The following is a 21,174-nucleotide window of genomic DNA, read 5'->3' as shown; positions in this document are numbered from 1 at the left end:
AAGGGGCAGTGGCAGCCTAGAAGAAAAATGCTCAGGAGGGATGTGGAAGTTGATCATTGCCCCTTGTTAAATGACTGAGCCTGAGGAGAATTCAGATTATTATGATTTTTTAATGTTTCCTATATAGGATTGCAACTTCTGTCATTTTAACAAAAACATTCCTGCAGAGCCTTGGACTTGAAATAGCCTTTGTGTTGATGCAGTATAGTATGAGGCCTGTAGATAAGACAGCAGGACTTACATTACCTTAAGTCATCTGAGATACTAAAAGCTAGTATCTCAGTTCATTTCTCCATTTCTCCTGTCAGTTCATAGTGAAATGAAAGTGCCTAGAATTTAGATGGAGGCAATCTGTTCCTGACAGGAACCAGCTCTTTGTCAGAATAGAAAGCTTATTTGAAATAAAAGCTAAAATGTAAATAATAACAATGACAATAATAATAATAATAATAAAATCTGTTGTTTGCAAATAAATGAAAAGACTTTTAGTTAAGCTCAGATGCTTAAGTTAAGCTTTTAGTTAAGCTCAGATTCTTAAGTAAAAAAAAAAAATATATATATATATATAAAGTTAGATCAGGTCATATATATATATGATACAAAGTACTGTGGACTAATCCAAATTAAAGACATCAGAAGATACACAGCTACAGTGCTGTGAGCCATAGTGCAAAAATGATGTGTTTCATTATAAAATATTGTGTGTAAAAACAACAAAGAAATAATTGTGAGTATTCTTAAAAACATAAACAAATTCTCTGAATTTCCAAAACATCACACTTATATGGAATTTGTGTCCAAAAATTATATGTATGGGGAATAAAAAGATTAAAAGTTACTTATGAAAGCTATTCATATGCTATGTTGAAGATGATGCTGAAAGCTTTCATTCATATATTTATTAAACATAAATACGGTCAGGCTACAGATATATAAGACTTTAATATGCAATTCATTCAGTTATTTGGTTGTTAATATTTCTAGCCAATCCTCTTGTCAAGTCAACTCTTGTCCTTTGTTTTATTTGTTAGTACAGTAAGTTGACAAATACACTGCCACAGTTGAGCCAACATTAATTCACTCTTGATTATTATTATTTCACTAAGTAGTTTTTTTGAATCTGTTTGTTTTTATTGTTGTTCTTTGTTTATCTGCCTGTTCACTCTCTGCCATAGGTTTATTTCGCTGCTTTCTACTTATTTATATTTTTCCCTAGAAGCACTAGGTTGCAATTCAGCAGGAGAAAGTCATACAGTGTTAAGAGCATAGAAGAATTAACCAAACTCACTGTATTTGATAGTAATTACAACAGTGACAAGTGTCATCATGGTGACATTATGGAAAGATGAGAGACATGCAAATGTGCTGACAGATTTCTAAGAAGGCAAGGAGAGAAACATGGAAATTGAGTGTAATAATATATAAACAAAGAAGAAAAATATTAAACTAAAAAGAAAAAAATACAGTCTGATCCAGATTTCCATTCATCAGGTATTAAAATCAGACTCCCAGGCTATGCCAAAATGAGCATATATACCCAGATGTGCAGTGTCTCATGTCTGTACTTTTTTATACCCAGATGTGCAGTGTTTCATGTCTGTACACCCATTCCTGTACATAAGAATTATAGTGGCTGTATATAAGCTGTCTTTTGGTGACCGTAGACTGCAATAAAGTCTACTAAATCCACTAAATGTACTAAAATGGTGCCTGAACAATGCTGGGAAGAGTGCTAATTGGCCTGAGCCTTAGACGTGGCTTGAGGCCATGTCCAGGCCCTGTCTGGTTGAGTAGACATCAGTCTTCTAATGTGTTTCTTCTGAGCACCAGCAAAACAGGTCAGTTGGTCTCACCAACTTTGTTCCTAGCAAGCACCCTTCTTCCCTGCACCCTGCTGTCCTGGACAGACCTGATGGCAGAGAAAGGCCTGGAGTGCTCTCCGTTGCCATGCACACAAAATATACCAAGTGTCTAGCACCCAAATGCTAACACTTATCTACTGAACATGTCCAGTCAGAGGCTTATAACTCTGCCAAATCCATGTACACTTTCATGAGGACAGCAGAATATATCTCTAAACTCAGAACAAGACCTCATGAAATGTCAGGTCTTACTCCAATTTATAGACAATTAGAAATATTCACTGAATTATTGTTTTTTCCCCCTCAATATGGACAAGACAGTGTATATTACCAAAACAAGGGTATACAAATATATTCTGAGAAATTGATTTTTATTTTTTTCCTATAACATTTGGGAAAAAAAAAAAAAAATGATCCTGAGGCAGACACCTAGTGTGGATGATTGCAGTCAGATCACTTAAAAATAGGCATAAGTCAGGAGTGACTAAAAGCAAAGCCTGGTCGTTGAAGGAGTTAGGCTCTTAAACTGTGGGTCATTCTGCCAGCTCTTTTCATTACAATTTAGAAGAAGGATGGAATAATATTATAATCAAATATACAGTCTATTAAACTGAAAGACTCCTAACAGAGAGCTAATTTGAAAGGACTTAAGAGGCTTATTTACCTTGGGAAAGTCAAGGAGAAAATAATATGAAATTCATGCTAGGAAAAGCAGACAGCATAATATAAACAAGAAAAATAATTTTGCTGAGCAGAGCTGACAAATGACAGCAGAGAGTAATTTGTACATGTGCTTGTAGTGGCACATCTCCTTGATTCCAGGCACTTTAGCAGAAGCTCTCAGGTTATGAGCCTGTTTGTCCTCATTACAGACATAGCCCATAAAAAAAAAAAAAAAGAAAAAAAAAAAAAAAAAAAAAAGTAGAGATCACTGTATGGATTGTATGGCTTTTTAGATTTCATGTGTGACAAATTTTCCTCTTGAAGTACTTTTTTCTCTGTTGTTTAGTGTCATGCCTAGAGAAACTGTGCTTCATTTTAAGCGTCTAAAGTTAGCAGGGCTTGTTCACTAAACAGGTTACTTGAAATTTTTGCTCACCCAAGCACATTAATCAGAGACATTTAGCTAGAGATACACCTTACCTATTTATACACAGGGAAGTCTCAGCCTATCTTTTCCTTCACAACATTATGTGCCCTGTTTGACTGACCAGTAAATTCACTGGTCTTCAAGTCATCTGTCCTGTTATGTGCAGTCATAAAACAGGAGCAAGGTTGATACATTTTCCAGTAGCCAAAGCTGGTCCCCCAGCTCCTAAGAGACTCTGCTCAATGCTGCTGTATTAAGTGCACACTCCTTTCCTGCAACTTAACAGGTGCTAGGGCCACCTGCAAATCACAGAACATGCTGCAACATTTCCTCCCTCACCTGAGAGTAATGAGGGATTTTTGACACAGCTATTACATCATTGGACAACAGACAAAAACCCTTTCCCTGTTCAGGGATGATACAGGTCAACATTCATTAGCACATGTGAGAAGCCCACACACAGAGCCTCTTTGCTGAGTAAGCAACTTCAATGAACAAAACTTGATGTAAATTTGCCTCAGGAGTAGCCATGCCCAGATGAAGGGCAAATTTGGCAGTGTTCTTAAAGTTGCAGCATTTTGAGATTCAATAACTCTTTTCTTTCCTGTTGTATATTTTTGCCCCAGGGCGATTCCTTTCAAATTAAGCCTTCTGCCATAGCCTTTTCTCTCAGCTTGGCAATGTTAACAGTTCTGCATATTTTCTATTTTGTTTTATTTATAACTTGATTTTTATTTTATCTTTTTTTTTTTTTTTTTTTTTTTTTTTGGGTGGGGGGTAGGCATAATTAAACTATAAAACTATTTTGCCTTTTAAATCTCGAATAAAAAACAAAAAATACTCTCTCAGCTTGTGGGTATCATGACCATTCACTCTATTGTTGTCCATTTGTTACTTGACCAACCTGATTTAATGCTACTTTAACCCTCCCCTCCAAGATAAGAACGCAGTTCATTATAGGAAGTCTCTCACAAACAACGATCTGGTATCATTAAAATATTGAGAAGTTTACAGTTTGTTTTTAATCATAATACCTATATTTCTTCTTTAGCCACTTGAGTTGTGTTTTGATGCTTCTAAGTTCCAGAAGATTTATTTAAACAAAATCAAATCTCATCATTCTTTAGCAGCTTCAGAAAACAGCTTGGATTAGAAGCTGCCACTTTCTACATTGCATCAGGCTTTTAGTCCTCTTAACCTGTATTTTCCTCATGACTGAAAATTTAACTGAAAGTTCTTCTACGCCAGCATTCAGGCGTGAAATGGAAACGCACCCAAAAATTCTTTAGGCAGAAACACAAACAAAACTACCTTGTTTGCAGAACCTCTCTACTGCTAACAATTCTGGACTCCTTCAGTCTGGACTTCTCAGTTCAGCAAGAAGGTGGGGATAAGTCAGTCACCCTTGAGTGTAAATAAAAATGAATATTGGGCAGGAAGGGTTCTTTTATCTCTGCTGGAGTTTTTCATAGAGAATTTCATCTTTTCAGGTGTGTAGCAGAGTTTACTCACGGGAATAAGGAAATCTCTACAGCTGATACTCCTCAATATAGAAAGAAAAATAATGAATGGCTGATGTGTTTAATATTAAACCAAGGAAAGGGCCACTTTGATCACTGAGTTTGATCACTTAACTTGAATTTCAAACATTACCAAACAGCTCAGAAGCTTAGTTTTAAGAGTAAGGTTTCATCCATTAACAAAATGAAGCAGTAGTTTTTAGTGTGATCTATATTTCCCAGCATTTCAAAAGGATTTAATGTGGGGCTTGTTTTGGATCTATCTCTAGTCAGCAGAGGTCCCATTCTCTTTCTTTAGTCTGTGGATGACGCTACTTGTCAGGTAAAATGTTTCATTTTCTTAAGATTGAAAAAACAAACAAACAAAAAACACTGTGGTAGTGAATCTATTAAGATCTTATAATGTTTATAAAGTTATCACTCAGGATGCTTTTTGCTTACTCCAGATTAAGACTCTGTTTTCTTTACTTCCTGTTTTTTATCTGTAAAATTCAGCACTTCACACACCAAATAAAAAAGTTGCCTTTTATTTGACCTATGTCTCCTTTCCCACATCCCTCCTTCCCTCTTTGGAAATGTTTTCTTCACTTGACAGGCTGAGTACAATTCCTTCAGCTTCAAGATAGACCCAGACTACATCTGCCTGCTGAGGCAAAAAAAAAAAAAAAAAAAAAAAAAAAAAAAAAAAGTTAACAGAGCACAGATGAAACCCAGATAACTAAAATCAGTCACCCAGACAATCACTCCACTTGATCAATGATCCCTCTACTCAGCTAGCCTTTCTTGTTTGTATCCCTGAATACAGTGCAATTACATTCTTGAAGCAGTTCAGCATTTTAGCTCACATTTGTTTTAAACTAGATTTGTTGGTAAACTTGTACTAAGACTGAGATATCCCTTTCAAACTTTTTTTTTTTCCTTCCAGTAATTTTCCTTTTATCTGGGGACTAATTTCACCTTATTTTCTAAATCCTGTGAATATAAGTCTAGGCATAGGTTGCAGAAATGTTACCAGATTCCTAAACAAGAAAGAAAATGAATTATTCCCATTGTGTTCAACTCTTAACAAATGTGATCACCATATATATGTATATACATATTTGTGGTGCATATATATATACTTTATCCTAATTTGTGCATATATGTCTTTCTGCATAACTTGCAGATGACTGGGTTTCACAGAATCACAGAATCATTAAAGTTGGAAAAGATCTTTCAGATCATCTGGTCCAGCCTTCACTCTACTACCAACATCACTTACTAAACCATGTCCCTAAGCACCACATCAAACCTTTCCTTGAACACCCCTAGGGATGGTGACGCCACCACTTCCCTGGGCAACACGTTACAATGCCTGACTATTCTTTCTGAGAAATAATATCTCCTAATTTTTAATCTAAACCTCCCTTGGCGTGATTTGAAGCCCTTCCCTCTAGTCCTATCACTAGTTATATGTGAGAAAAAGCCGACCCCCAACTCCCCACAATTCCCCTTCAGGTAGCTGTAGAGAGCAATAAGTTCTCCTCTGAGCCTTCTCTTCTCCAGACTAAACAAGACCAGTTCCATCAGCTGCTCCTCATAGGACTTGTGTTCCAGGCCCTTCACCAGCTTCGTAGCCCTTCTCTGGACATGCTCCAGGGCCTCGATGTCCTTCTTGTACTGAGGAGACCAAAGCTGAACACAGTACTCGAGGTGCAGCCTCACCAGAGCTGAGTACAGGGGAACGATCACCTCCCTGGTCCTTTTGGCTACAATATTCCTGATACAAGCCAGGATGCCGTTGGCCTTCTTGACCACCTGAGCACAATGCTGGCTCATGTTCAAGCAAGCATCAACCAACATCCCCAGATCCTTTTCCTCTGCACAGCTTTCCAGCCAGTCTGCCCCAAGCCTGTAGCATTGCATGGTCTTGTTGTGACCGAAGTGCAGGACCAGGCACTTAGCCATGTTGAACCTCAACCCATTGTCCTCTGCCCATTGATTCAACCTGTCCAGGTCCCTCTGCAGGCCTTTCCTACCCTCCAGCATATCAACACTTCCCCCCAATTTGGTGTCATCTGCAAACTTACTAAGGGTGCACTCAATTCCATCGTCTAAATAATCAACAAAGATATTAAAGAAGATGGGTCCCAACACCAACCCCTGGGGACAACCACTGGTGACCGGTCACCAGCTGAATTTCATTCCATTCACCACCACTCTGTGGGCCTGGCCATTCAGCCAGTTTTTAATGCAGCTAAAAGTGTACTTGTCCAAGCCATGGGCTGCCAGCTTCTCCAGGAGAATGCTTCGGGAGACCGTGTCAAAGGCTTTGTTGAAGTCTAGGTGGACTATATCAACAGAGTTTCCCTCATCCACCAGGCAGATTACCTGGTCATAGAAGGAGATGAGGTTGGTCAGGCAGGACTTGCCTTTCATGAACCCATGCTGATTGTGCCTGTTTTCACAGTATTTTATCACAGTATTTTATGAATTATTGCAGAGGTTGTCTTTCTAGGATGATATGCCAGACTGCACTTTTTATGGGGTTTGTTTGTTTGTTTTGTTTTGTTTTGTTTTTTTCTCTCAAATTAGAGATTAAACCTGACAGTAGAAATTCAGTGAGAACCAAAAGGCATGGCATCTTAAGAAGACATGGTGTTAATGACCAGCTGGCTGTTGGTGACTTGTCTCTGTGGCAGTAGCAGCTCACAGCTCCTGCTGAATCAGAAATTCAGAGGGAAGAAAGAGCTGGGTATTGGTGCTTCTCACAGCCACACCTAAAATGATGTAACTTCAAGCCCAATGGTATCCACAATCTGACAGAGAGAAATGCTGTGTCAATGTGGTGGTTTTACCCAGTACAGAGCCAGTACAGTCAGTATCTTTATACTGTATTTATTACAGACATACCCCCAGCAATGACAGTTGAAAGACTTATTATTATTATTATTATTATTATTATTACAAAAAGAAAGCTCAATTATGTTTATGTCTTCTTTTGCATGATTTCTCATGTGTATGAGAAAAATGGCAGCAGCAAGGAAGATAACTGTGATTAATTTTACAAGTTCTTTACTAGAGTAAACAAGCAGAAGACTTCCATATTTGTTTAAAAGTCAGTGTAAGTTTTATTAAAAAATAAAAATATAAACCAAACCAGGATTTCATACTAATTTCACTTGTAATAGAAAGCCTATGACACAGGCATCAACTATATAGACTTTAAACTTGATATTATCCTTATCAGAACTACTAGCTAGCATGTTTGTCTTGGTCTTTGTTTTTTGTTGTTGTTGTTGTTGTTTTGTTTTGTTTTAGATTCTTACAGCATATTTTCCTTAACTCTTTCTTGTGTATAATGCCAATTGGCAGGTAAGTCCCACACTGTCACTTGCTCACTCCTTGCCCAATGGGATGGGGAAGAGAATCAGAAAGGTAAAAGTGAGATATGGGCTGAGATAGACAACTTGATAAGTAAAGCAAAAGGTGTGTGCACAAGCAAAGCAAAATAAGGAATTCATTCAATACTTCACTTTGGCAGGCAGATGTTCAGCCCTTTCCAGTAAAGCAGGGCTCATCATGTATAGAGGTTACTTGGGAAGACAAATGCCATCACTCCCAACTTCCTCCCCTTTTTTCTTCTTTCCCCTAGTTTTATTGCTGAGCATGATGCCACACACTGTGGGACATCCCTTTGGTCAGCCTGGGCCAGCTGTCCTGTCTGTGTCCCCTCAGAGTTCCTGGTGCATTCCTGTCCTCCTTGCTGGTTGGGCAGCACAAGGAGCAGAAAAGTCCTTGGCTCTGTGTGAGCACTGCTCTGTAACAACTGAAACATGAAAGTGTTATCACCACTTTTTCATCACATATCCAAAACATGGAATCATGTGAGCTACTAGGAAAATTACTAAGAAAATTACTCTAAAACCAGTAATAAAAACAGTATACTATAAACCAGTATACTCTTGAAGTGCTGAAATGGAATTCACTTCTACTCTTTTGTACAAATAAAATCTAATGATATTTGAGACAAATAAAATCATACCTGCTCTTTTTCTGTCTCCAGAAGTAGTCTTCTGTCTTATTCTATCCCCAGTAGTCTAGTAGTCTCCTAGAAATCTGGAGTTACTCCCAGTCTCGCAGGAATCTCAGCTGAAGCTTTTTGGGTAATTTCCCACATAGTGAGGTTCAGCTTTTGTACAACAGCCTGCTTCTGGTGTAATGCTGACTTAGCCATTCTTCTCTTCTTATCTTTCCATATGTCCTGTCCTCTTTTGGTTGTTTTTCTAGGACAAGTAAGCATAGTCAAGAAGATAGAAAGGAAGTGGTAGAATGTTCTTGTAGAGCAGAAACTCCCCAGAGTCCTCAGCTACTTTTTGAATGATTTGAAGTATTTTTAGGTAACTTAACAACATAGCTGAGCAAAGAGGATGCATATAACTATCTTGTTTTATCTATTTCTGAGGAATGTAGTCAAGTGAAATATACTTTAGTATATTATTCATTGAATTCCTAAGTGCCTGGAAAGTGAACTAGTCCACTTACATTACCATATACAACTAGTGGAGGTACAGATTTGATAATAAAGACCTGCAGAGGAAGTTGATGGCATGGTCTGACTTTGGCATCTTCCCATGTGTTGAATATGGTGCCTCTGGGAGTATAGAATGTTCTCTTAAATTAAGCAAAGCTACAGGAAAAGTCAGGAGCTTCTGTTCATATATGACCTCTTCTAAAGACAATAACACAACAAACTAAAAGTACTCATAGCACTGCAATGATGCACATATTATAGCCATGTGTGTAAAGGGTAAAAAGGTCAAAGGAGGCTCTAGTCAGGTATTTGGGGACACGGTATCATGGAAAGAAAGACATTTTTGTCAAAGTCATCCTCCATCTGTGCCTATTAGATCACTAGTGAGGAAGAACGCAATCAGTTTAGCTGCAGGATACAGAAGCCTTCTCTGCATCTTCCCTAGCAGACCTTCTGCCTTTCCCCTCACTAACCCATGTCTCATCTGGCTGTACAGCGCCTCTAGGAGAAGGCAAGAAATCTATGTAAAGCAACTCTCCCTCAGTTCTTGCAGGACCCAGCTCTTTCCGTTTCAAGTTCAGGCAGAAGACACCTAGTGGCAATATGCCTGAATTGCAGCAGAGGCATATATCCTACCCTTCCAACAGATAGCTTTCCAAAGGTGACAGCACAGGCCAGAGACTGCTTATACTAGGTAGCTGGAATGTGACCGCTCTGTTTTTGAAAAGTAAGAAAGCTTTATAGTGTAAATATAAAGCGTTATGCCTGGGGCCACAGCATGAGAGCATAATCTGAGAAGCCCGGAGTATACACGCTAGTGGAGGTAGCCTTTCAGACAAGCTGGGAAGGTTAGGCAGTCCTGCAAGCTAGGTGTGTCTGACTGGACCCTGGGAATAAGATGGGATTTAAGCATGAAAGGTTGTATGTAAGCACACTGAATGTCACAGTAAATTTGTTATACTTGTGACTATACTTTTTCTTTCATTATTCCATAATTTCAGGTATGTGCAATTCAGGCATCCAGGTTTCATGTTGCTCTGCATAGAGTAGGAATACTGAATTTATGGGCTGTTTTGGGGGATAGTTTTATTTTGAGGGTTTACCTAGCTGTTAAGACCTTTAGGGAGGAAAAGGCTGAGGTTCAAAATAAGAGTAAACTAATGCAGTTGTTACAATGCCTAATGATCCTAACTCCTGAAAAAGAGTAAGGAAAAATATGAGGAAATTCATTGAATAAGATGATACAAAAAATGAAGCCAATTAAATGATGCAGAAATTTTGCATATGCTCTTATCTTTCATTCCTGTCCCTGCATCGATGATTTTTTCCCCAAATGCCTATTCCTCTCCTCCTTCCTCAAGACTCCCTTTTACACTTCAAGGGGAAATTAGTTTATCGTTATGCAGTGGGGCTGTAGCAGAGCTTGGAATAATAGTCTTGTGTGCAACCACTTAGACAACAGTAAAAAGTTACTAAGTCTTGCTATTTCTTGATAGTACCAGTGTTGTTGTATTACATATCTTTTCAGTAATGTCTCTGGATTAATAAAACAAACAAACAAACAAACAAAAAACAATTTTTTCTTCTGAGAAAACATTTAATTTTTAGACATTTTTCTGGTAAAAGTTTACTTCTTTTAGATGGTTGCACTTGATAATAGTAGCCCAGGCTTTTTAGAGAAACCTTTTCAATAATTTAACATTATACTTAAGTCAGAAGACTTTTTTTTTTTTTTTTTTTTTAGCTGGGTCTATACCTAAATAAATGTTTTTAATTTTTCTTCCTCAGAAATTTGTTCCATATTGCAGTGATATTATCAGTATGCTCTGAGATGTGTGTATCATTATTCAGTTTCAGTGGTTAAGAAATCTTGAATGTTGAAGGAATATCGACTTGTTTAGCAAGGTTCAAAAGTTTTCCATCTTGAAATAGATTGGATATGTATTTCATCTTACTTGTGATGGTGTGTTAAGGACGTGATTTTGAAAATTAGGATAGTTTGGTGTATACAATTATACATGAAATAGGAGCACTTTCTGATCATTATTTTTAATTTAACAATAAGCCCTCTAAGATCACATTTGCTATCAAACTATTTTGTACAATGTAATAAAAAACTTAATATTTTGGCAACATGGGGAATGAGCATTAACTGAGTCTACATATATAAGTGTAACAAATGTACATTATAAGAGAGATATATCCCAAAGCAAGGTTGTTTTTAGGGCAATGACTTTTCTTTGGGTTCATCAGAAAAACTAACATGCAGTTACTGTTTTTTCAAGAATCAATTTATGTAGCTCCATAGGTGATATTCACAAAGAGAAGCAAAGCTTATAAGGGTTAGTTATTTGGATGCAACCAGTAGCTCATGTCCCCTTCTGTCAGCATTCAGGTACCTGTTTCAACGCGTGAATTAAAATATGTGGAAATTCAAAGAGTGGGCATGTAAATCTGAGGGGCAGTATTTGCACAGTAACATTTCTAAAATACATCTTTTTAATAAGAGCATTGCATCTTTAGAACATAGGACATAGGATTGTTGTTCCCTATTTATACTTTTACAAGATGTATCTGACTTTTATATTAGCTGTCTATACAAAAAGAATTCGGATGGAAGAATAAAACCATGAAATCTCTACTGGTAAGTCTTTTTTTTTTTTTTTCTGACTAACACACTCTTTCAGTGCTGTGCAGTGACAATAAACTGTCTCTAATACTGATTTTATTACAGTTTTGGATTACACATTTATTTTCAATAACCTATCGAAATTAACAGGCTCTTTACTGTTCACAGTTTATCAGGATGCCCCAGAGCTACTTCGGCAATGAAGAAAGCAAAGCTGTCTGGAGAACAAATGTTAACAATAAAGCAGCGGGCCAGTAATGGTAAATTTTTAATCATCACCTTTTTAAATATTATTTCTTTGTAAGCTAAAGTTATCACTACTCTATGGGCTTTTTTCTGTTTGTGTAAATCTTTGTAGTAAAAACAGTGAATTCATTGTCAGTAGAATTAAAACTGGGCTTTATGAAGTGGAAATCTGAACCTACAGAGGAGTGGGACAGACAGGTTTGTTGCGCCTATCTAGATCTAAAACACTAAATATTTCTAAGTAAAATATATGATTGTAATTTTCCAGTTCATATCTCATTCACCAAGGTGGATAGGTGGTCGTATGTTGTTGCAGGATTCAAAAACTATTAAAATTATATTAAATTATTAAAAGCAACAGACAAATCACAATATCCTAATGCATCAACAAAATTTCACAGTGTTATGGAAAAAAAAAAATCTTCTAAATTAGTTACAAATTATTTTGAAAACATTGCCATATGAAGAGAACATGTTAAGATATTTTCTTTTCCTTCAGAAGATCTATAAATGGACATAATCTTTCAAATAAGTTAACTATGACAGTGCAGCAGAATTTGTTGCTACGGGTATCATTCTTTTAATTCAAAGTTAAAATCAGTATATAAAAAGAGAAAGGGTGTAATTGATTCTCTGGGCATTTTCATCACTCTATTTGGAAAATTATTGCAATTTTTAAAAGTAGTGGGAAAACACTGTTTTAACTTCAGAACACAAGGTTGAAGAATGTTTTATTTATATATTTGTTTTCTTTTGTACTATGACTTGAAATAAATTTAATTTCAAATATGGAAATAATTAATTTGCTGAACTACAATTTAAAGCTTAGTTATTTTAACATCCCTTTTATTCTTATATCACATAGGTATAGAAAATGATGAAGAAATTAAACAGTTAGATGAAGAAATCAAGGAACTAAATGAATCCAACTCCCAGATGGAAGCTGATATGATTAAACTCAGAACTCAGGTAACAGTTTTATGAAGCCCTAAATTCAGATGCTTTTTCAAAAAATATATATAAATAAATAAAAGAAATATGGGAAATATATGCCTCATATATGCTTCCATATGCCTCACATATTTATATGTGAGTGATTTATAAAATCGGTAAACTATCCATTATGCAATTTTCTCATCAGTTACAACTATGGGAACAAGAAAAAAAGCCTTAGCAAATTATACTGTCTAAAACAGTGGCCAGTTCAGCTTTGCATTTCCCCTTGCTAAGGCTCTATACACATTTGGGGGTTGGACCCGATGATCTCTTGAGTTCCCTTCCAACCCCTACAATTCTGTGATTCTGTGATTTCTAATAGCAGTTAAAATGTTAGGTTGGATTATGGTCATTAACATAAGTTGCAAGACAAAGGAGCCCAGATGAATAAAATGGCTTTTGTCAGGTTTGTGTTACAAATGAAATTTAGATAGTGAAGTGAATACCTGTTTCACTTCATTGTTTAGTACACTAAGTACAGCCATTTGCAGGAAAAGTGGTTTCACAGATCCAGCTTAAATCCTTTTAGGTTTCCCATAAATCTGTTAAAAAAAAAAAAAAAAAAAAAAAAAAAACCAAGGAAAAGCTAACATTAGACTATTTAAAGCCTCATTTTACTCTCATTTTTCACCAGTCCTAACACTGAATGGAAAAGGAAAAAGAAGGAAATTAATTGAATTCCTTCCCTGACATTTTCCATTGTCCAACTTAGTGTTTGGTGCTGTTATCTACGCATGATTTGAATACAGACAGTAACAGTAAGCTTTGCTACAGTTCTCACTATTTATCAGTCTTTAGTCCATGATCATAGTAATTGAATGCCCATTGATACTGATAAAAACAGAGGTGACTCTTCTATGCCAATTCTTTGTGTACTGCTTGCAGAGAAGAGTCTCACGTCCATTGTCCTCATCCTCTTGTATACTCATAAACAGGGGCAGGGTATGTCCCTTTCAGCCTATTTTTCTTTGACTTCCAAGTGTTAGCCAAATTTATATTGCACTTTATATAACACTTGACTTGTGTTTCTCACATTTTTCTGATGTGATCAAGTATAATTGTAGGGTAATGAGGACAAAATCTGCAAAACTGTAAAGCAAGAAGACTAATCAGTGGCAGAAAACAATATATATAATACTGGCAGGATTTGGTCCCAAGTTTTGAATCTGGCAGCTTGGAAGCTGCCATTTGTTTTCTTTTGCTTAATACTGTGCTTTAGGTGCTATTCAAATAGAAATTTTTAAAAACTTGAAGCAGTTTGGCTAACTTAAAATGTATTTGAAGTAAATGCTCTAGTTTCAATAACTTTCTGCATTTTTGTTTTGTGCCCCTATAAATTAAAAAAAAAATAAAATAAATAAAGCCATGAAGACACTATCACAAACATGAAATATGCATTAATTTTAATAGATTTAGCTAGTAGTTTCACATCAAGTTTTGACCTGAAATGAGTACAGAAAAAGTACTTCAGTAATCTCAAATCCAGCTTTTTCACACCTCAGACTTTGCATATTCTTAGGAAATCAGATAAGGCCCTACCTGGGAGCACTCGATAGTGTTGGAAAAACAAAACAAAACAAAAAACGCTCAACTGATGATTTTACTTGAACTTGGATCAAGTTCAGAGGATGTTTTTCACACCTTGGTGCAACAAATTAAGGAAAAGGGTAAAATGATTGGCAATGGAATAATTAAAATAAATTAAAATAATTAGAATTCTGGAAAATAGAGCTATAGGAGACCTTGAAAGGTTATTTTATCCACCTGTCTTCTTCCCTCCCTGCTCTGTAGCTCTTCCTAAGCCAGTTCTGGCAGATGCTTCTCTACCTGTTCATTACTGCCTACAATATGAGAGATTCCCCAGCCACCTTGGCCAGTCTGGTCTAATACTTAGCAGTTCTAACCCAAGTAGCTACTGATGACTATCAGAAAATCCCAGCTGATGCTGGGAAAATCCCAGCTGAGTCAAACAAAAATTCGGAGGCTTCACTTTTGAATTACTGCACTCTCCTAAGATAAGAAATTTACATTTCCAACACATAGTTATATCATAGTCATTATCAATCTATTAAGAAGATCCAAGTCAACAGTTCCCTCTTTTTTCAATAGTAAAATTATATTAAGTAAAATAAAATGTTTACTGATAAACCCTAAAAACAAACAAACAAACAAACAAAAAAACATACCGCCTGCATCTGCCTGTATTTTAATAAAACTTAACAGGTGGGAAATGCACAATGGTAAAATAGTGATAACTCTGTGAACACCAGAACTAGCAAAAGTTACATTTCATATTTATTTTCATTCCATATGATTGTAAATGCTAGTGAAAGTTTTTCCTACACCTGGGACTTCCCTTCCATATAGAATTTTTTGTATTAAATACAGTGAGAAGTCATGCTGCAGACTTTTTCTCAGTTGGGACATTTATAACACTCTCCTCTACTCAGTTTCCCTTTTGAAAAAACTTCAAAAAAAAAAAAAAAAAAAAAAAGCATTTTTAAATTAATATCTTCTAGTATTTTTATTTTTATTTTTTGTTTTATTTTTTTTTTTTTTTATTTTTTTTTTTAATTTAACATTCCAGTCTGAAAGTATGAGAGGGGTAGAAACACATACATTTGGGAGGTAAGGAGGGGAAGAAAAATCTTCAAATTATTTTCAGATAGTCATCATGTGACATGACACAACCCAGTGGGAAAAAAAAAAAAAAAAAAAAAAAATCTTTTCAGGTGCCAGTGCTCAACTATAAATTTTTATAGATTTTCTAGCTGCTTAAATTATCATGAGACAGCAGCACCATGTCATACTTAAATGGGCCTTCATTGACCTCAAGCTCTTTGTGCTGGTTTGTAATATAAAAAAGTTTTTAGGGTATATATCAGAGCACAACTGACTAACAAGCACCTATGAATGATGCTTTGTGTCTGCATACAGAATTGCTCTCTAACATGCACAAACTGAAAGCAAAACAAGAGAGGAGAATGTGTTTCCAGTTCCAACGCTGAAGAAAAGTATTTTGTCTACTATAATATGTTGTAGAAATAACTCAACATCAATTAATTATGACAGATCAAGCCCCTGCAATACTGACAGGTTGGATTAATTGCTATATATACAACTGTAGTCAAAGTCAGAGCTACTTAAAGATTATGTTGCCACATCTCTTGTCAAAGTTATGTCTATCAACCAATGACTTATATTTCCATAAGCAGAGTAAAACTCTGGATCTACAATAAAACTCGAGGCATCTAACAACCTGATTATGACAGAAATTGCCAAAATATAGTGACCCTGGTCAAGTTAATATTCACATAACCTTTTCCCCTTCTGCCTGCTACTACTGCACAAACACAAACTTTAGCTCAGTGTTTAAATTCTAATGATTCTTCCCACTGTTCACCCTCTATGCCAAAGTAGAAATGGATTAAGCTTATTTTGGGAATTTAAAACCTTGTGTTCTTTAGCATTTTTTCCACTTCTCTGGCTTCTTTTTCTGCCCTCTTGTCAATGCTTATTTTAACCTACATATACAAGCACACACTGCATAGTTTGTAATAACTGTTAACAGTTGTCATCCAGTGTGGAAAGTAAGGACAAGTCTCTAAAGAAAAACGTTAACAGGTACAAGTGAGCTCTTCATGTGCTCTTGATGGGTTGAACATAATCCAATGCTCATCTGAAATCCTTATAGCTTTCTTAGTACTATGCTCTACATGAGCTTGGTAAATTGCCTCTGCAATGCTCAAGCCCAGCCCCACACAAGACTGGAGATATTTTGTGGCTGGTCACCTTGAATACCAGCAGCACATACTCAGTTGTATTCAACTGTAAAAGTGGATGTGCTACAAAAAATCCACTCACTTCACTGTGTGCAAATTTTCTTCAGTTTTGCATGTTGTATTTATTAAAACACTTTCAGAATTTGTATATATATTGAAATATTGTGCATTGTTCAGCTTTCAAAAGCAACCCTGTGAATTTGCACAGAATCAAAATACAATTACCAAAGAGTAATTGCATTTGGGCAGCAAGGAGTGCATGTTTAACTAGCAAAACATGTGTTGCAAAAAATATATGAAATAAATGACTTCCTGCAGAATGTCCCATTGACTAGGAGCATGGTAGGCTGCTAGGAGTGGAAGTGTTAAACCACATGGAGAAATGTGTAGAGCTAAGGCCCATTGTAATGTCTTTCAATTGAAAAAAAAAAAAAAAAGCTCTAAACCAATGGAACTAAATCCAAAAATCCAAGTCCATTCATTATTGCCAATATTAAAAAGACAAGCCATTAAACAACTTACAGTTGGAACTAGAAACCTTTTACAATTATAAGAATTGTAGACTCAAGCAAGCCATTTTTAATTTGAGTGAATGATCTTACAATTTTTCTCTCCTTTCTCTGGTATATCTGTTATCACTCCCTTTGATGAGCACATGCTTAATAATGGTTTGCCTTATATTACATTGTACACAAATTTGTCCATTTTAGATTACCACAATGGAGAGCAACCTGAAGACGATAGAAGAGGAGAACAAAGTAATTGAACAGCAAAATGAGTCTCTTCTTCATGAATTGGCCAATTTAAGCCAGTCTTTAATTCATAGTCTAGCTAATATCCAGCTGCCACATATGGTAAGTGATTGAGAGCACAAGTTAAGGAATTTGGCGATCTTCAGTTCACTTCATACAATAGATGTCTTTTTTATGTTTATATCAACCAGTTGGATATTTGTGGTAACAACAGTGAAACCATAAAGATACATTTAACTGCTAACAAAGACATGGAGGGCCTGTTCCAGTGTATCCTGTAAATTTAAGTAAGAACTAAATAGGCATTTTAAATATTATAAAAAATGGTGGCAATATGCCTTGATAATATGTTATGCTTAAATGAATATATGGTTAAGAAAATAAAAGTTGTATATGAACTACTATTTAATATCTCGTAGGAACCAATCAATGAACAAAATTTTGATGCTTACGTGACCACTTTGACGGACATGTATACAAATCAAGATCGTTATCAGAGTCCAGAAAATAAAGCCCTACTGGAAAATATAAAGCAGGCTGTGAGAGGAATTCAGGTCTGAACAGCTGCTATAGTGGTGAAAGTCTTGCTTAAAAAAAAGGATGCCTCTTGTTTTTTGCTGCTGTAATTTACCAGAAAGTGTTATATATTTATTTCTGTTTGAGACAGTGTTATGCTTACAAGACTTCATAATGATTTTATGTCTTGCTTTAAAGATAGTAACTGCAGAATAGTTTTTTGAATACATTCACATTTTGTACGTTTTCATATAAGCTGACATAGTGTGATATGCCATGTAATGTTTATAGCTGCTAATGTATGCACATTTTTGGGGTATATATATTTCTGAAGAGGTAAGCTGATCAAAATAAATAGAGTGTAAATTCTTTTTAATGCTTTAGTGATTAAATGTTTTAGTATTTTGAACTGAAATGGACAAAAAAAAACAGCTTTGAATGACAATGTTGCGGTCTGCAGCCACTTTTTAAACACTATCATTTTGCCTCATGTTGGAGGATTTTATGGGATTTAAGAAATACATTTTGTGTGCATATTGTTTCATAGCAAGAATTGGTTGCAAAAATGCTTTATTTTTGAACAATGCTTGAAAATATTATGTGACTTTTGTTTTTGGAGGATGGTGTGTGGTGGGGGCAATAAAATGAGGTTTTTTGAATTCCAAGAAAATGGCATGGATTAGATGTAAGATACAAAATGGGTAATTTATTGTAAGACAACATCAAGCCATGGAAACTTGACAGAAGATTCAAAGCAGCTTAAACAGCACTTTTTAATTAACTTCTAAGCATTACATGGTATGAATATGGGAACTTCCATTATGAAAAGAACTATATCAGAGGTGGACAACGTGAAGATTTCAGCTTTTATTTTCAAATAAACTTTGGAGCCAACATTCTCTTATCTCGGCTGGACTGCTAGTGCCCCTCTGACTATCTGTTATAGCAATGTAGTTCATCTTTCAGAAATTCCGTGTTTTCAATTCAAGATGGAGGACAATATTTTAAAATTAATATTGCCTTTTCACATCTTTAATTTTGGGATAAACACAAATGATCTGCATCTATTATATTTACTGAACTGTATTCATTGCTCTCTGTAGTAGGAATGCAGTTCAGTAAAGATTTTTCCTTTTGCTTTGCCAAACATTTGATCCCATTTTTAGTATTTCAGCATTTATGTTTTGCTTTTAGTTGGAGAACAATCATTACTGCAGCATTCACATATGCTTTGTATTTGTTCTACTATTACCTATTGCAAAAATGAATGCAATCAAATTTTTAATGTAACTAAATATACTTCAGCACTTTTTTTGCTTTAAACTGGATCATTTTAAGATAAAACTTATTTGTACCTTCAAGATTTGATTGTTTTCTTCAAAATGACTGCACTATATGTATGCATAAGACCACTTTTTATTACTACATTTTTCTTTTTTAAGTAGTAAATTTGGTGATGTGTTGTGTTTTACAGATGTTGAATTTATTTAAATTTGATAGCATATCTTTTCCTTCCATGTCTTGATGTTATGCAGAAAGTACAAAAGTACTTTAAAATTTTGTTATGAAAAAGATGGGTTTTGTAAAAAATAAAATATTTTTAGCAGAACAGGACTTACAGGGTCATTGTCCCCACAATGTGCCAGTTGACTATTTGCACTTACCTTGCCCTATATATCCATACGGAGGTGTGCAATTTCTTGTGTCATTAGCCTTGTGACACTAAACCTGAACAAATTATAGTGGAAGCCATTATGGCCAATCCAGTAATATTGCTAAGGGAGACTACAGGGATCTCACAACAAATATTCTGATACAATACTCAACCTCGGTATATATATATATGTATAAATATATGTATATCCCAGCGGCACTTTATACTATTCACTGTACAAAAGCTTACAGTTTTCCACGAGGACTTTAATAACTAGCTGGGAAAAGATTATGTAATTACTTTGGGGCTCTGCAGTATCTTATCTGTACAGTGCCCTTTTTCTGTTGTGCTATTAGTTGTAGCTGCCATGCTCAGAATTGCCTTTTTGAGAGCTGAAGCAAGGTGCTTGTTGTTCACCTTCTGCCATATATATTGTACTTTTGCCCTAGCCTCCTTTTAGGGCTTTCATTGTTCATAATGGCATATGCATTTTTCCACTGCATTGTGTCTGCAGCTTCTTTGCCAATATAGTAATGCTTTCAGTAGAGTAATAGATAGTATCAGTTTTGGATTCTTATTGTTATCACCTATGTACAATGGAAAGGGATTTTAAGCACAAATCTGCTGCTCATCTAATGTTGGTACATAATATCAAATCAAAAGTTATCTGTGACTATTATATAGGGATCACAAAAGTGTCACATATTAGAATGCTGACCTTTCATATTAAATTATTGTGAGTCATCAGAGTTTATTTATTATAACTTATTGTTCATATTCATTTCTAAGTTAATTTGAGTAATCATTTATTAAGACAGAATTTTGTATAAACTATTTATTGTGCTCTCTGTGGAACTGAAGTTTGATTTATTTTTGTACTACACGGCATGGATTTGTTGACATTTTAATTTTGCTATAAATGTGTGGAATCACAAGTTGCTGTGATACTTCATTTTTAAATTGTGAACTTTGTACAAATTTTGTCATGCTGGATGTTAACACATCTTACTCTGAATAAATAAAAAAATGTGTTGCCACATTTGTAGCACAGTGGTTCTATGATCATTTTCAAAATTCCACTTTATTTAATACATGGCATCGCTAACAAAGAAATTCTAAGACCTTTTTTAACAAGGAGCCTTGGTCACTGATTTCTTGAATTCTCCAGACTGCCTCTTTGATTTATGCACTTCCTGCTCTACAGAAATGTGTAAAACCAAGGAGAAGTTTGTTCTAACATTTCAGAACTTCCTAGAAAGTAATTTAATAGTGTTTTCCTGGCCTGAGAAGTGCAACTGAAGAATTGTGTGCAGTATATTTAAAATGAAATACATTGATAATTAAGTTTCAAGACTCAAAAATAGTGAATAAGCCAATTGAAAATGAACTTCAGATGGAAAGATTTTCCATTGCTTTTCACTTGCACTAGAACGTTTAAAAACAGCCTGCAGAAGAGGCGAATGACAGCAGTCAGTTCACACTTCTGGTTGGCACTTCCTGTGACAGGAAGAGTGACCATCAGTATCTTCAGTCATGTGTAATATTAACCATGGTCTGCACCATGACATAACTGGCATTAACTAACAAATGGATTAGATTTCATTATCATGTTTA

At 35.5% G+C, this 21,174-nt stretch overlaps 1 protein-coding gene across 6 annotated transcripts in view; it reads left to right on the top strand.

Annotated features, from left to right (window-relative positions):
- The window catches only part of MYT1L (myelin transcription factor 1 like), a 361,112-nt gene extending 340,507 nt beyond the window's left edge, over nt 1-20,605 (top strand). For 5 of the 6 annotated variants that reach the window (XM_084515350.1, XM_084515351.1, XM_084515352.1 and 2 more), the window contains exons 20-23: nt 11,783-11,874; nt 12,726-12,835; nt 17,349-17,492; nt 17,810-20,605. In XM_084515350.1, coding sequence (XP_084371476.1) covers nt 11,783-11,874; nt 12,726-12,835; nt 17,349-17,492; nt 17,810-17,950 — 487 coding nt within the window. In that variant the 3' untranslated portion in view covers nt 17,951-20,605. The remainder of the gene's footprint in view (nt 1-11,782; nt 11,875-12,725; nt 12,836-17,348; nt 17,493-17,809) is intronic. The other variant, XM_084515353.1, reaches the window with a different exon arrangement.
- Nucleotides 20,606-21,174: the final 569 nt, after the last annotated feature.

This window comes from Aythya ferina (genome assembly GCF_964211825.1).
Source record: "Aythya ferina genome assembly, chromosome: 3".
NCBI classification, from domain to species: domain Eukaryota; kingdom Metazoa; phylum Chordata; class Aves; order Anseriformes; family Anatidae; genus Aythya; species Aythya ferina.
This window is presented reverse-complemented; position numbering and strand designations above follow the sequence as displayed.